General features: G+C 38.7%; 1 protein-coding gene across 3 annotated transcripts in view; it reads left to right on the top strand.

Annotated features, from left to right (window-relative positions):
- mib2.L (MIB E3 ubiquitin protein ligase 2 L homeolog) overlaps positions 1 to 13,946 on the top strand; it is a 63,863-nt gene that overhangs the window by 45,675 nt on the left and 4,242 nt on the right. For all 3 annotated transcript variants that reach the window (XM_018224227.2, XM_018224229.2, NM_001127831.1), the window contains 8 exon segments: positions 2,116 to 2,278; positions 3,031 to 3,164; positions 3,672 to 3,820; positions 5,769 to 5,925; positions 6,667 to 6,821; positions 11,418 to 11,544; positions 12,885 to 13,109; positions 13,358 to 13,536. In XM_018224227.2, coding sequence (XP_018079716.1) covers positions 2,116 to 2,278; positions 3,031 to 3,164; positions 3,672 to 3,820; positions 5,769 to 5,925; positions 6,667 to 6,821; positions 11,418 to 11,544; positions 12,885 to 13,109; positions 13,358 to 13,536 — 1,289 coding nt within the window.

The raw sequence follows: 13,946 nt of genomic DNA, 5'->3' as shown, positions 1-13,946 counted from the left end.
GGTTACAAAAATAAAAGCAAAATAAATGCTGCATTAATGAATCGCCTCTTCCTTCCGCCCAGAAAAAAAAACATCTACTGCATGCAAAGTGCCTTAATGGGAACTGTGTACATGTTTACTTTAAATATAAATATGTTTTAATATTTTATGTTTCATTAAAATGATTCTTCTTAACTGCATGCCAATTGATTGTTCTAATTTGTGCAGGAAAAATTGCATCACATAAAGACCAGAAAATGTAACACTCCAGCTTTGCACAAGCCTCTGCCTCTGCTCTAATAACACAACTTTCCAATATACAGTATTTGCCACAGCCATAGTACATTAGTGTAGAGATAGATAGTATACCTAATGTTAATTACAATTACAAAAAACGGCCTCCACATGTGCATTACTTTCCTCTACACTTAGGTATATGTTGGATGTTGAGTTAGCCAGGTTGTCTTATTATTTGAATACATTTTGGGCATTTATGAACCAATGCTATAGTGTCTCTACACTATTCAGCACATCAGGTCCTGCCTACATCTGCATAAAGCCATTTCCACTAAACAATGGTTCTTGGGATTGAAGATTGAAGAGGGACGAGTGGTGTCTACAGAAATGTCATGTAGCAATATAATATACAATAATATGGGGCTCTATTCTAATGAGCTGTTTTGCAAAGAGCTCATTAGAATAGAGAATAGTAACCCATTGCAAACAATTGGATCCTTTTAAAACTTTTATATCCAACATGTACAGTCGTAGCTAATTATTAAGTGACTGCAAGACATTAAGACTTTCTTGTACTAGCACACTCAAGCATTTGCATTAGTAAGAGAACCACACTGTCATCTCACTTATTCTTAAAATGAAATGCAAACTAAAAGTCACAAACCTGCCATGATTGCCTATCCTGATGTCTAATGGGTGCCCGATGATTAAATAACATAAACATTTTCCTGGAATCCTGCCACCATTATGTGATGAAGGCAAAGGAAAAATATTATGCAATTAATTAAATATTTTTATATTCTTTTCATTTTCTGTGCTATAGTGGCTGATGTTCTTCTTAGACCAATATTCAAGATCAGCTTCCTAGAGTCCCATACTATATATTACATTGCATACACCAAATTAATCTTGGCCATGTCTTTCATTTGCCATCTGCTTATTAGTTTCATTTCATTCAATACTATCCCTGGTAGAATGCAGTGGCCCTTAAAGTAGGCGTGTTTAGGGGTTTGGAAATGTCTAATGCAATAATTATTTCACTGACGTGGTCTTTTGAATGGCAAAAGCTTGAGTTTGACGTTTTTCTGCTTAGTTAGTTGGTCAGTGTAACTGGAAAGGTAGAACTTAACAGATGAGCGGCAGGAGATGCTTTGTGCATCAGTTACTTCAGCTGTAGCTGTGAATGTAAATTGCAAAAGTAAAATATTGTTGGTTTCCTAATAACTTTTATGAGGACAGGATACTTATTTTCCATAATGATAAGGTAACATCTCACACAGCAAGTTTTTTCTTTACTCTACACACTTCAACTGAAGAGGAGCCATGCACTTGCTCGGTCTGCACTTTCTGTGATCTTAACTGAGATTCCACCTTTGTTACTTGAAAAACTCTTCTGTATTGTTATAGGTCTTGAAGTGTATTAACATGTTTATTTCCCTTACTTTATCTGCATGTGTGTGTTACGTCACTAACTCTGTGTCCTAGCCAATGTGTGTGTAGCACGATAAAAGTGCAGAATAACGATACTTACACACACACACACACACACACACACTTATATACATCTATACACACACTTATATACATCTATATACACACACACACTTATATACATCTATACACACACACTTATATACATCTATATATATACACACACACACACACACTGTTGTGCACCCTTTCCATTTCGGTCTTGATTATTGTAACCAATACATTAATGGCAGTACGTTCACATTGTATGTTTGCTGACAAATGATCATTTTTTTCTGTGGTTTTATGAATGATGATATGGTAATTGGCAACATTTGGGGTACCCAAGACTTCCTTGGCTGTCTGATGCACTTCTATTAAAGAATGAAGCAGACTGGTTTGTTACATATCTTATTTTTGTTGTAACAGGCTCTGGGACAAATTGGCAAGGTGATCAAAGTTTTTGGGGATGGAGACATGCGAGTTTCTGTTGGAGGCCAATCCTGGACCTTCAACCCTGCGTGCCTCACATCATATCAGCGAGATGAGGATGCCAACCTCATGACCACTGAAAATGTCAAGGAGTCTAAAAGTGAGTATTTGGAAATGATGTACATATACCTGTAGTATAAGGCATTTTCATTTTTTCTTTAATAAAAAAAAAAAGTGTCTGAATATTTCTGTTTGTCATTTGATATATATACTGTATAACCATAACGTGTAATTATCTTGAATAGAAAGATTTTTTGCATCAAGGCTGGGTAACTTAATGAGGAAGTTCACTGTACAGTTAACTTTGACACTGCCTGTCCATAACGGTGATTTTCATTAAAATGAATTGCAAGCTCCTCAGCAGGATTCAGGTTCTTTTACACATGCCATGAACATATTTTCATTTATTACCCTACAGATGCCGATGTTTATAGCACTGTGGGTGCGATTTAACACTCCTTAAAGCTGTAACTGTCACAGCTTATCATTCTCACTGATATATTTGTCTGCCAGCGATGTTAGTGATGTGAAAGCTACACTGATAAGTTCTGCCAGGCTTCCCAATAAGTTTTCTTAAAGCTACACATTATATAATTTCCCTCCCAGTTCTTTAAATTTCAATCAGCCTACAGACACATATGTACGTTACTTATTGTTCATGCTGTTGGTATAAACACCATTCTACTTGTTGGTAGGGCCATCTGCCCAGATGACCAGTGGGGTGGGCTAATAATTGGGGCCCCTTGGTGGGAAGGCCTGTTAATTGTGATTCCTGATGGCTGCTCTGAATATAAAAGCACATAGCTGATTACTGTACAATAATAAATGATGGCCTATTATTTCCTTTGGCAGATACTCTGGTTTCCATATTAGAAAAGCTGCTTTCTCAGAAGACTGATTGTGAAAGTCCCACGTCCTTGGTTATTGAAGCAGCCCAGGGCAATACAGCCAAAGTCAGGGAGATGCTTCAGAAATACCCTGACAAGGTACTTACCAACACAATAACGTGCAGTGCTATCAATGCTGTAAATATATTTTGGTTACTTTCATTGTGGAAAAAAAAACCCAAGTGGGGTAGAGTGCATAGCCAGCACACTTTCTTTAAATGATGTATTTCGTGGGCTTGCATGTCTGTAGCTTAGTTGGATTTTCCTGGCTAGCACCCAGCATGGTTTCTATTCCTAGAATTATAGTAACCAGAACTCAGGCTGCATTACATTACATTACACAGGCTTTTTTGTTAAACTGAAGATGTTGCAGTTAAAGTCAGCCAGTCAGTATTAACCTATGATCCCTACTGAGATGATGATCTCCACGTCAGTCCTTGAAAAAGAACCTCTTGTAACACACAACAGAATTCAGTATATATGTAATGATTTGTAGAGCTGCAGGATGCCAGAGAAAAGGCACACCTATCAATACAGAAAGCTAATTATACAAGCTCTTTACCTATATTATATGACTGTTTATCGCTTCTTTTTTTTCCATTGTAGGTGGATATTAAGAATCAGGGCAGGACGGCTTTGCAGGTTGCCTCCCATTTAGGCTATATGGAGGTGGTGAAGGTTTTGCTTCAAGCCAATGCAAACATTGACCTCAAGGATGATGAGGGAGACACTGCTTTGCATTATGCTGCTTATGGGTAAGAGGGTTTTTGGAAAAGATAGTTCTGCAGATATCTATTTCCCCCAGTATTGTTCCTATTTCTTGAGAGCACTGTTCTACGAGTATTTATGTCTGTCAGTCTCATCTCCAGATAATATAGTTGTATGTACTCATGTCCACCATAACACCAAAAAACAACGAAGTTAATAATCTGCCATCTTTACCTATCTCCCTACCCAACATCTGGCCCATCCCTTTACTATCCATGCTGAATACTTCTGACAAAATGATTAAAGGGGTGATTCACCTTTCAGTTAACTTTTAGTATGTTATAGGATGTTCTGACTCTTTCCAGCTTTCATATGGGGGTCACTGACCCCATATGAAATACAAAAGCTCTGTAAAGCTACAATTATATTGGTATTGCTACTTTTTATTACTTATCTTTCTATTCAGGCCTCTCCTATTCATATTCCAGTCTCTTATTAATAAATGCATGATTGCTATGGTAAATTAGACACTGCAAATTGGAGAGCTGCTGAATATAAAGCTACATAACTCACAAATACCCACAAATAATAAAAATGAAAACCAATTGCTAATTGTCTCTACATCAAACTAAAAGTTAATTCAAAGTTGACCAAGCCCTTTAATTCCCACACCTCCTGCCAATATACCAATAACATAACTTCATGCCATTTACATAGTTGTCAACAATATGTATTTATGTCTTTGCTTGGCATAAAACAATTATTTGTCCTATTGTCCTAAGTTTGAGTATGAGGGACATGGTCTATATTTTTATGTTGGTGCAAAAAATGATGTGCTGCCATATAACATTCAGAGATATTCTCTACAGATGCAGCAATTGTTTATAAATAGAGTTTACACATTTGTTATTATAGTTACAAGATAGAATACTAAGTTCTGAGACTGCAGCTCTTTTTACATTGCCCTTTTCATCGGTTATTACATATTTATGTTTATCTTCCCTCATTCTCACTTTCAGTATCCATGCTTATTTCGTTTCGCTATTGTGACTAACCAATGGACCATTCCTTTCATCTGTTTACCCACCTTTCCTATACAGATATGGGAGTCTGTTATCCAGAGATGAAATTTTCCCATAGATTTCTTATCTAGAAAACTTCACATTCATTCTGCCATAGATCCCACACCTGCACACCAAGAAAGAATTTTCCATTCATTGGGGCAGGTGAACCTGTTGTAATCAATTTTTCCTCTGTGTGGCTGCAGGTTAAGTCCTACCTTTCTGGAGGTGTTTTGTGACATATATAGGAACTGCTGTTTACCATCCAGAACACTCAGAGGGATGCTCCAGTAGGCTAAAATAACTAAAGCCACAGCACCAAACGTAAACCCGCCGTATCATGTTATACCTGATATAGGAGATAAACTCTTATATCTTATACTTTCTATCTCAGGGGTCCCCAACCACCGGGCCGTGGCCCAGAACCGGGCCTCGGACAATACTGCACTGAGCCGCTAAGCCCAGCCCACAAAAACGAGGCATGCCGACCTCCCCCGACCCCACCCCCGGTCCTTGCAAAAAAATATATTTATTTTTTTTGCACCGGTCCCCGGTCCAAAAAAGGTTGGGGACCGCTGTTCTAGCTAATAAAGTAGACTTTAGGGTTGATTACAATGCTCTCGGCAGTGTGCAAAAAAGTTTGTATTTTTAGCTTTTGTACTTGGACATAGGTTAATTTTTAAATGAACCGACCTGCATTAACCCTCATTTCCTTTGTTTGATGATCTTTGTACTTTTGATTGTCATTAGGGAATCAACTTTTTGCCAAATTGCACTAATATCTGCCCTATCGTCCCACAGGATTATGAGTTAAATACCCTGCGCCCACTTGTGGCTAGTCTTAGTGGTAGCATTAGCAAGAATTACAATATTACATTTGCTTATGAGCATATTTCTTGTGATGCAGTAAAACATTGTTTCTCCGTTTCTCTAGAAATCAGGCTGGAGTTGTAAGAGTTTTGCTAGCTAAAGGAACCAACGCAGAACTTCTGAACAATGCCAAGTGTACAGCACTCTACATTGCAGTTAACAAAGGGTTCACAGAGGTAGTTCAAGTCCTGTGCAACCCAAATGGTGCCATCAACATGCAGGTAAGGAAAACAAAGTATTAACACTTCAAGGAGATTTTCTTGTGTGATTTATTTTATACGCTAAAGCAGAAAAATGAAGGGGAAAATTAGATCCTACAGTTAACCATGATTTTATATTCAAATATTTAAGCATTATGTAATACAAGCTGTACAGAATTCTGCCTCTTCGCATGTACAAAATTAGTTGCGGTTTATTTAGCACCATCCATCATAAATGAGTTGCATGTTGAGAGGAACTCATTATGTATTCAGAAATGTAGTTCTGTACTTCGTATCTGGTCGTTGGATCACAGCTCATGCTAATAAGCATGTAATGATTCACACATTGTAAGAAATGGTTATCAATCTTACTTGTGTATTAAAAGACCACATTTTAATTTGCATACGTACATTTTGGGTTATGTCATTGAACCAAATATTTAGCCAAGGAAGGGAAAAATTTCCTCTAGCAATTCTTTCTTCCTGTCAGTAACAGAAATGTGGTGGTTCCCAAAACTACTGGTCCTACGCTTAGGGATCCGAGTGCAGTGGATGGATGAGCCCATCTGGCTTATGAGGGCCTCGCATGATTTTGGGACTGGACACATAAAGTCTGGATTACATTATTTTAAACATATTTTATAGCACTTATAATAATAATGCTCAGTCCATATTAGCGATTACCCCATCTGTTTATGATTACTACATAGCGAATACTGTGTGGCTAAAATGATTTGTCTAAACTGGTCCCTCTGCTTGCAGGACTCATTTGGGGACACCCCTCTGCATTATGCAATCACAGCAGACTTTAGAAGCATCATTGAGATCCTCACTGAAGTACCCAATATAGATTTCACTGTGCAGAACAATCAAGGGTTTAATCTACTGCATCACTCGACTCTTAAGGGAAATGTCCTGTAAGTATCTGACGTCATCTCAAAACAACTTTGCATGGCCATGTGTGTAGTAAATACCAATTACTGTCACGGGGAAGAGCCCAGGGCAATACAGGTATGGGAGCCTTTATCTGCATGCCCATTATTCATAAAGATCCAAATTACAGGAAGGCCATCTGCCATAAAGTCCATTTAAATGAACAATAACACCAATATAACACCAATATTATTTAATATTTTAATGGAATGACAATATAATGTACTGGTGCACTGTAATGGTAAAACTGATGTTTTTGCTTCAGAAACCTACCTATAGTTTATATAAGGAAACTGCTGTGTAGCCACATGTTACACAGTAGATAAGTTCTTAAAAATCCCATTTTATACTGCAGAGTTTATCTGTTATCTGCTGTGTATCCTGTGCCTTTTTCCCTTTTTCATCTTTGAATGGCTGCCCCCATGGCTACACAGCAGCTTGTTTATATAAACTATAGTAGTCTTTCTGTAACAAACACACCAGTTGTTCCAGTGCAGGGCAACAGTACATTATGTTCCAATTACTTTAATACACTTTCATTTTTTGGTGTTACTGTTCTTTTAACAGTAAATAGAAAAATGCTAGAAATGCTGTATTTTGTATACTAAATATAAACATGAACTTACTGCACCAGAAGCCCATTAAACAAATGATTTATGCTTTAAAAGTTGGCTGCAGGGGGTTGTCATCTTGTAACTTTGTTAAACATCTTTGCAAGACCAAGACTACGCACATGCCTAGTGTGGTCTGGGCTTCAGTTGGGAGCTTAAGCTTAGGGATCGTCATAAATTAGCAAAACAGCACAAGTCAAATAATATCTGCCAGAAGTTGATACAATTAATAATCAGAATATGCAGACTGCACTGGGTCTGTGGTTACAAATCTCTACACGGTCGCTGGCTGCTCTACAGGGAAACAAACAAAGCTGCTAGAGTTCTGGGAAGTAAGGTCGGGGGTCCCCCTGAAAGTATGATCGTTTCCCTGAAGAGCAGTTAGGGACCGTCTGAAGTTTTCTATATGCATCTGTCAGTGCAAGTAAACGGTACACATTTTTTAATTAAAGTATATAAAATATAAACACAGGTCCCAAGCATTCTGGATAACAAATCGTGTACCAGTGCAAGAAGTCAGTCATCTTGGTTTTAGTGGACTCTCTCTAGCTTTCAAATGGGCGTCACTGACCCCATTTAAACAACAAATGCTTTGAAAGGCTACAAATATATTGTTACTGCTACTTTGTATTACTCATCTTTTTATTCAGGACCTCCCCTATTCATATTCTAGTCTCTCATGTAAATCAATGCATGGTTGCTAAGATTATTTGGATCCTAGCAACCAGATAGCGGAAACTGGAGAGCTGCTAAATGACTCAAAAGCCACAAATAATAAAAAATGAAAACCAATTGCAAATTGTCTCAGGATATCGCTCTCTGCATCACACCTTTAATTTAAAGGTGAACAACCCCTTTAAAGCTAAAGTTTAAACAAAAGACAAAAAATTAAAACAATATGGTTATAATAACTCAACTGGACTTCACACTAGTGAAACAACTACGCACTGGGCTTTATTTTACAGCAGAGAAGTACTTTATCATGACTATTATCTGTGAAATAGGACATTGTAACATATTTGTTTTCATTACAATTTCATTTCATTACAATTTAAATTTATTAGTCAGACTCGGTACATTTTTGCAGACTCCAGGTACCCAAAATTTCTTCTGACCCGACTCCACAGCTCTGGTCCAGACTATGATTCAGTTTTTTTCAGACCTTATCCCTATCTGTCTTTCCTCTGGTGTCTGGTGTTTTTATGCTGAATAATTGCTCCATGACATGCACATACAGCAGCAGCACTACATTGGAGACAGCTTAGACGCAGGAACAGCTGGCCGGACATCTTGCTTCTCGTAGACATATAAATGGCTTCATTGTGAAACCTAGCTTCTTCATCACAGTTTCCAAGGAATGTTTTAGGAGCCCAGTCCCTAGCTGCTCTTACAGATGTAATGCTGTATCTTTCGTCAAAATACTATTGTATACGTTGGGGCTCATTTACTAAAATTGCGTTTTATTTTACTCTCAGGGCTGTAAATGTACCCTGCAATAGCAAAATGGTTTCATTATCTTCCAGTAGGCCACTATCTTGGACCACTGATTTCACAGGACCATTATCTTCCAGTACTGGGTAAACAGGTCCATTATTATCTACTAACTTCATCCCCAAAGTAATAGAATAAAGAAGTGCAAGTGGACGATGATCACAATTGTATTGGCTTTGTACTTTATGTTTTGCTCTGAAAACACTTAAGGGAACATAACATATTTAGCTATTATGAAGAGTACAGGCCTAATGTGAAGGTTCTGGATGCATGGACCACTGAAGAGCAGATGTTGGTTCAGTTTTGAAGACAGCTGTATGAGGAATCAGTGATGGTGGCAGATCACTCCAACTGTATTGTTTGATCCAAGCCAACATGAAATGCTTTGGGACACCAGTATGCTATCATCTGCCCTTGACTCTCTCTGTTTAAAGGCTAGGAATATTGTATATTATATTTTGAGATTCTCTACCATCCTAAGGCAACCACAGCAATTTAGCAGTGATGATCTGGGCATTCAAAGATAAGCCCAGTATCTCCCCATCTTTTTTCCTGCTGATTCACTGCACATGCTCAGTGTCGACTGTCCCAATACAAGTAATTATTCTGCTTACATGGCAGCTCAGAAACCAGTGCAATTAGCACAAGAGTGTTGTAATCAGCCCTGTAGCATTAGCTTCTCAGCAGCTGCTCAGAGCACACTGATCTAGTGTGGGCACCCAGGAACACTGTGCAGTTTGATATTAGCAGACCCGGAGTGGATTCTAGCAAATGCCAGAGGGGCTGCTGTAAGATGCCATAGACTCTCACAATTTATTGGGCTATGGGGGCTGTTTGGGTCTCTGTACTTGAAATACCAGGGCCTATTTTGAATCTCAGTCCAGGCCTGGATATTAGGATTTCACAAAGACTGTTTTGTTACAGTGTTTTGCTCAGGGAGCATTTTATAAGTGGCTATCCTTACACATGGATTGTATTTGGCAATAGATACAGATGTAAAGTATTAATCCATTATATCTCTTTTTGTATTCATGCAGCATTTTTTTTTAACTATATAGTATATACTTTGGGGGTGGGGGTTCAGGACTTTTTGGTGTTACAATAAATCCTGCTGGGGTAGATGATATGAGTGTAAATCCCCTACAATTATGGATCTTTTTCTTCTTCCTTTCTCATATTCACTTTTTGCCCAAGCACCGTCACCTCTACTTGATTATTTTTGATGGATGTGGTGACTTGGACTACTTGAGGTGCTCAATCCTGCCATTATTTTTATAGGCCAGTTGCCTTCCACTGTTGAACTCATAGAGCCATCATCTTTCCAGAACCCTACAAACAGGCTGGTATTCTTTGCTAATGCACCGGATTCTATGTGGTTTTTACGCACAATAAAAAGGAAATTAGTTGTTTGATTTGGACCATGAGACAACATATGTTTGTAGGAAAAACAAGCGAGTATTCTTGGCAGGAAAATGCAGCGTATTCTTGTACTTTGTACTTTCTTTGTGCAAGCTAAATACCTGTTCATGGACAAGTCAGGCTTACAGCAGGGCCCTGTCTTCCTCTTGCGTATCCGTCACCATGTAAAGTCATGTGACTTTACACCATGTCATTGACTATTTTGCCCTCATTTAAATATGCAAATTAGGGGTTTTCTTCAGTTTAGTATTTGCCTTAATTTTCTGTGGAGGACTCAGTATTCAGCCTTATCCAGAAATGATGGATTCAGTGAATCATTTTTTTTTCCAGGTAAAGCAAAAATAACCGTGGCTCGTTTACTAACAATGTGCAGATTTGGACTTGTCCAGTGAGCCATGGCAGCCAATCAAATGTTTGCGTTTATTGTTTTTTATGCAGCTCTCTTTCTTAGCAGGGAATAGACATTTTCAGAGTGCAGTATTTGGTTTAACTGTTTTCCTCAGTAGACCCTAATTTAGAGAGTTAGCTTTGCAGGCCAAACATTTTTTTTTTAAAAAAAAAATAATATTTTTTAACTGTAGTAGGAATATTCATTGTATTGTGACCCACCAAAAGAAACACAGCATTTCTGTCCTTCTATTGTGTACTCATGGGCTTCTGTATCAGACTTCCTGTTTTCAGCTTAAACCTCCAGGGCTAGGGCTTGAGCATGCTCAGTTTGTTCCTCTCTCCCCCCCCCCTTTTCTGCTGTAATCTGAGCCCAGTGCTATGAATGAGCAGGGCGAGACTCAGGCAGGAAGTGATGTCACCAAGCTAATATGGCAGCTGCTATCCTAAACAAACAGAGCTTCTAGAGCTACTCAGGTATGGTAAATCATTCAATAAATATAGCTTGCACTGTTGTGGCTAATCTATTTGCAATAAACTGCTTTGGTAGCTTTCCTTCTTCTTACTAACCTGCTCTGTGAAGTGATAGCAATAGAAATTTGTACCACAGCTGCATTTTAAGCACCATCCAGTAATTGTGTCACTATAATCTATCTCTAATCATCTTCCCAGGGCTGTAAGAAAGATTCTGGAAAGAGCACGACAGCTTGTAGACTCTAAAAAAGAAGATGGGTTCACTGCCCTACATCTTGCAACACTCAACAACCACCAGGAAGTAGTAGAGATATTGATCAAAGAGGTAACTTTACACATGATGAAAGTGAAATCATTGCTCCGGGTCAACTAACAACTGAAAGCTTCTCCTGCCTCCTCTATGTTATCAGCAGAGATGTGCTCCCTCTGCAGGGACAGTCCCACTGTGTGGGTGACCATTTATGCTGGCACTGCACTTAGCTGAAGTTATCTTGGCTCACCTCCGATTTGGCTGAAGGGGATGAGATTTGCCTTTAGTTGGGGTGGAGGTAGTAGGGCACTAGGGCAGTTGTTAAATGAAAGGGGGTATGCATGTTTATTCTCTGCATTGTATTTAGGACGACCCTTGCCAGATGTCCAGGAGTCGGCAGAACAGATGAAGTCTGTTATAGAATGCAGTGCAGCTGCAACAATTCTTATGATTAATGTCTAAACGTGTTTAATCACTTTAGAAATGCCATAATTGTTCTGTATTTAGCTCACCTTTCCACATTAGCTGTTTTTTGTTGGGGTTTGACGTTTCCAGTGTGGATATCTTTATGCTTTATGATACTGTTTGAGGTTGTCTCCATTTAGAGCCCTAACAATGTCATTTGTATCCCTCTTAAAGGGAAAGTCCAATTAAAGGACTTGTAAAAAGAACTCAAGCATTGCCAAAACCCTTAAGCTCCCCATAGACACGACGATTCTTCTTGCCGAACGACTAATCCTTCGAAATTATCGTGCAGTTAGTGGGATTCAAACAATCGAACATCTTAAGATTTTTCGTCCGACACCTGTCAAGAAATTGATCGGCCAGGTTAAAAAATCTTTGTCGGTCCCAGTGCAATCTATCGATGTTTGCCGGGCCAAGCAGGCAGCTCCCCTTTGTTTTCCTGGCAAATGGTCTTTTTAGTTGATGGTCAATTCGTACAAACGTACGATCATTCCGAGAAAATCGTGGTCTCACTATGAGGATCGGATCTTTTAAAAATCTCAACATCTATGGCCAGCTTAAGTCTTCAGAGGCAATTAATTTATAAATAACGTGGATATCTGTGAACATTTCCAGCATAGCTCTCCCTGCCAAGCAGTTCTGTAGCTCCAACTCCTACAAAAATGAATTGGATAAATGCTCTGCACATGTATGAATTCATGCCATTGCCTGTAATGTCTATGCGAGAGAAAATGCATGAAAAATAATTCATACTTATAAAAAAGAATACAGTTTCTCATAAAATAATGAAGTTTTATCCCACAGGAAAGTGATAAATCTCATGTAAAGTGTGTGCCAGCACTTCTCTGAATCCTCTGTCACAAGACCAATAAGATATGTGCATACGTAGTGTCTTTCTTTGCCTCTTTCATCTGCTTTCCACCAAGTAATGCTTGTGGTTGTTGGCACAGGGCCGCTGTGATGTCAATCTCAGGAATAACAGAAACCAGACCCCTCTGCATTTGGCCGTCGCCCAGGGCCACATTAGCTTGGTGCATCTCTTGGTGACTGAGGGTGCAAACGTAAATGCGGAGGATGAGGATGGCGATACACCAATGCACATAGTATTTGTTCGGCAACATCTCAAATCCCTTGAGTCTCAGCAAGAAGGCAGTGGGTCGTCGTTGCTCACTAAGGTAAATGAAAAGAATTTCGCATGAAGGACTGGGGGCCATTTCAACCCCCTATTTAATACAGTACATAGACCAGAAAACAAATATGTATTATTATTTTTTATTATTAAACACTAGAATATTACGTATTTTCGTTAAGATTACCACGTTATGTGAACCAAGACACACACTTTTATACCACGATTTAAGGAAATAGGCATTTTTGAGCAGCCTTAAAACATTTCATATTCTTCTTTTATTCATTTCTGCAGTTGGAGGCCTCTGGGTTGCCGGGAAATATAGAGTTGAATGTTGGATCAGCTATGGCTTGCTTTTTAGCTCTGTCTGGAGCTGACATCAACTATGCTAATCACCGTGGGAAGTCCCCCCTTGACCTGATCACAGATGGAAGGATAACACACCTTGTGAAAAACTTTGCGCAGAAATTCAGGTACCAAAGGGCACCCACATATACCACATTTTATAGTACGGAAACATACAGTGAACTTAAGGATTGATCTTGAGTTTTCTTAGCAAAGCCAAAGGCCAAAAACCAAATGCATCCTCTGAATCAGAGGCGATAATTGGCATTTAAATGCAGTGGCAGCACTGTGATCATCATCATACAGTTGCTTTTGGGTATACAAAAGTGCTACATCTATCATTATTGGACTACACCTAATCTTTCACAAATAAAGTTTGTGAATACCAAACTGAATCCACCCTTAATTTGCAGGCAAAAATATTAGCACAGCAGTATGTGATCTGTGTGCATCTTCATTTGTGCAATCCAAAAAGACAATCAGTGCTGACCACATTCCGGTTTTATTAACCAGAATCACTCATCTTATGGTTTAGGTG

The sequence above is a fragment of the Xenopus laevis genome, chromosome 7L (assembly GCF_017654675.1).
Source record: "Xenopus laevis strain J_2021 chromosome 7L, Xenopus_laevis_v10.1, whole genome shotgun sequence".
Lineage (NCBI taxonomy): Eukaryota > Metazoa > Chordata > Amphibia > Anura > Pipidae > Xenopus > Xenopus laevis.
Note: the sequence above shows the minus strand (reverse complement) of the source record. Positions and strands in the feature narration are given on the sequence as shown.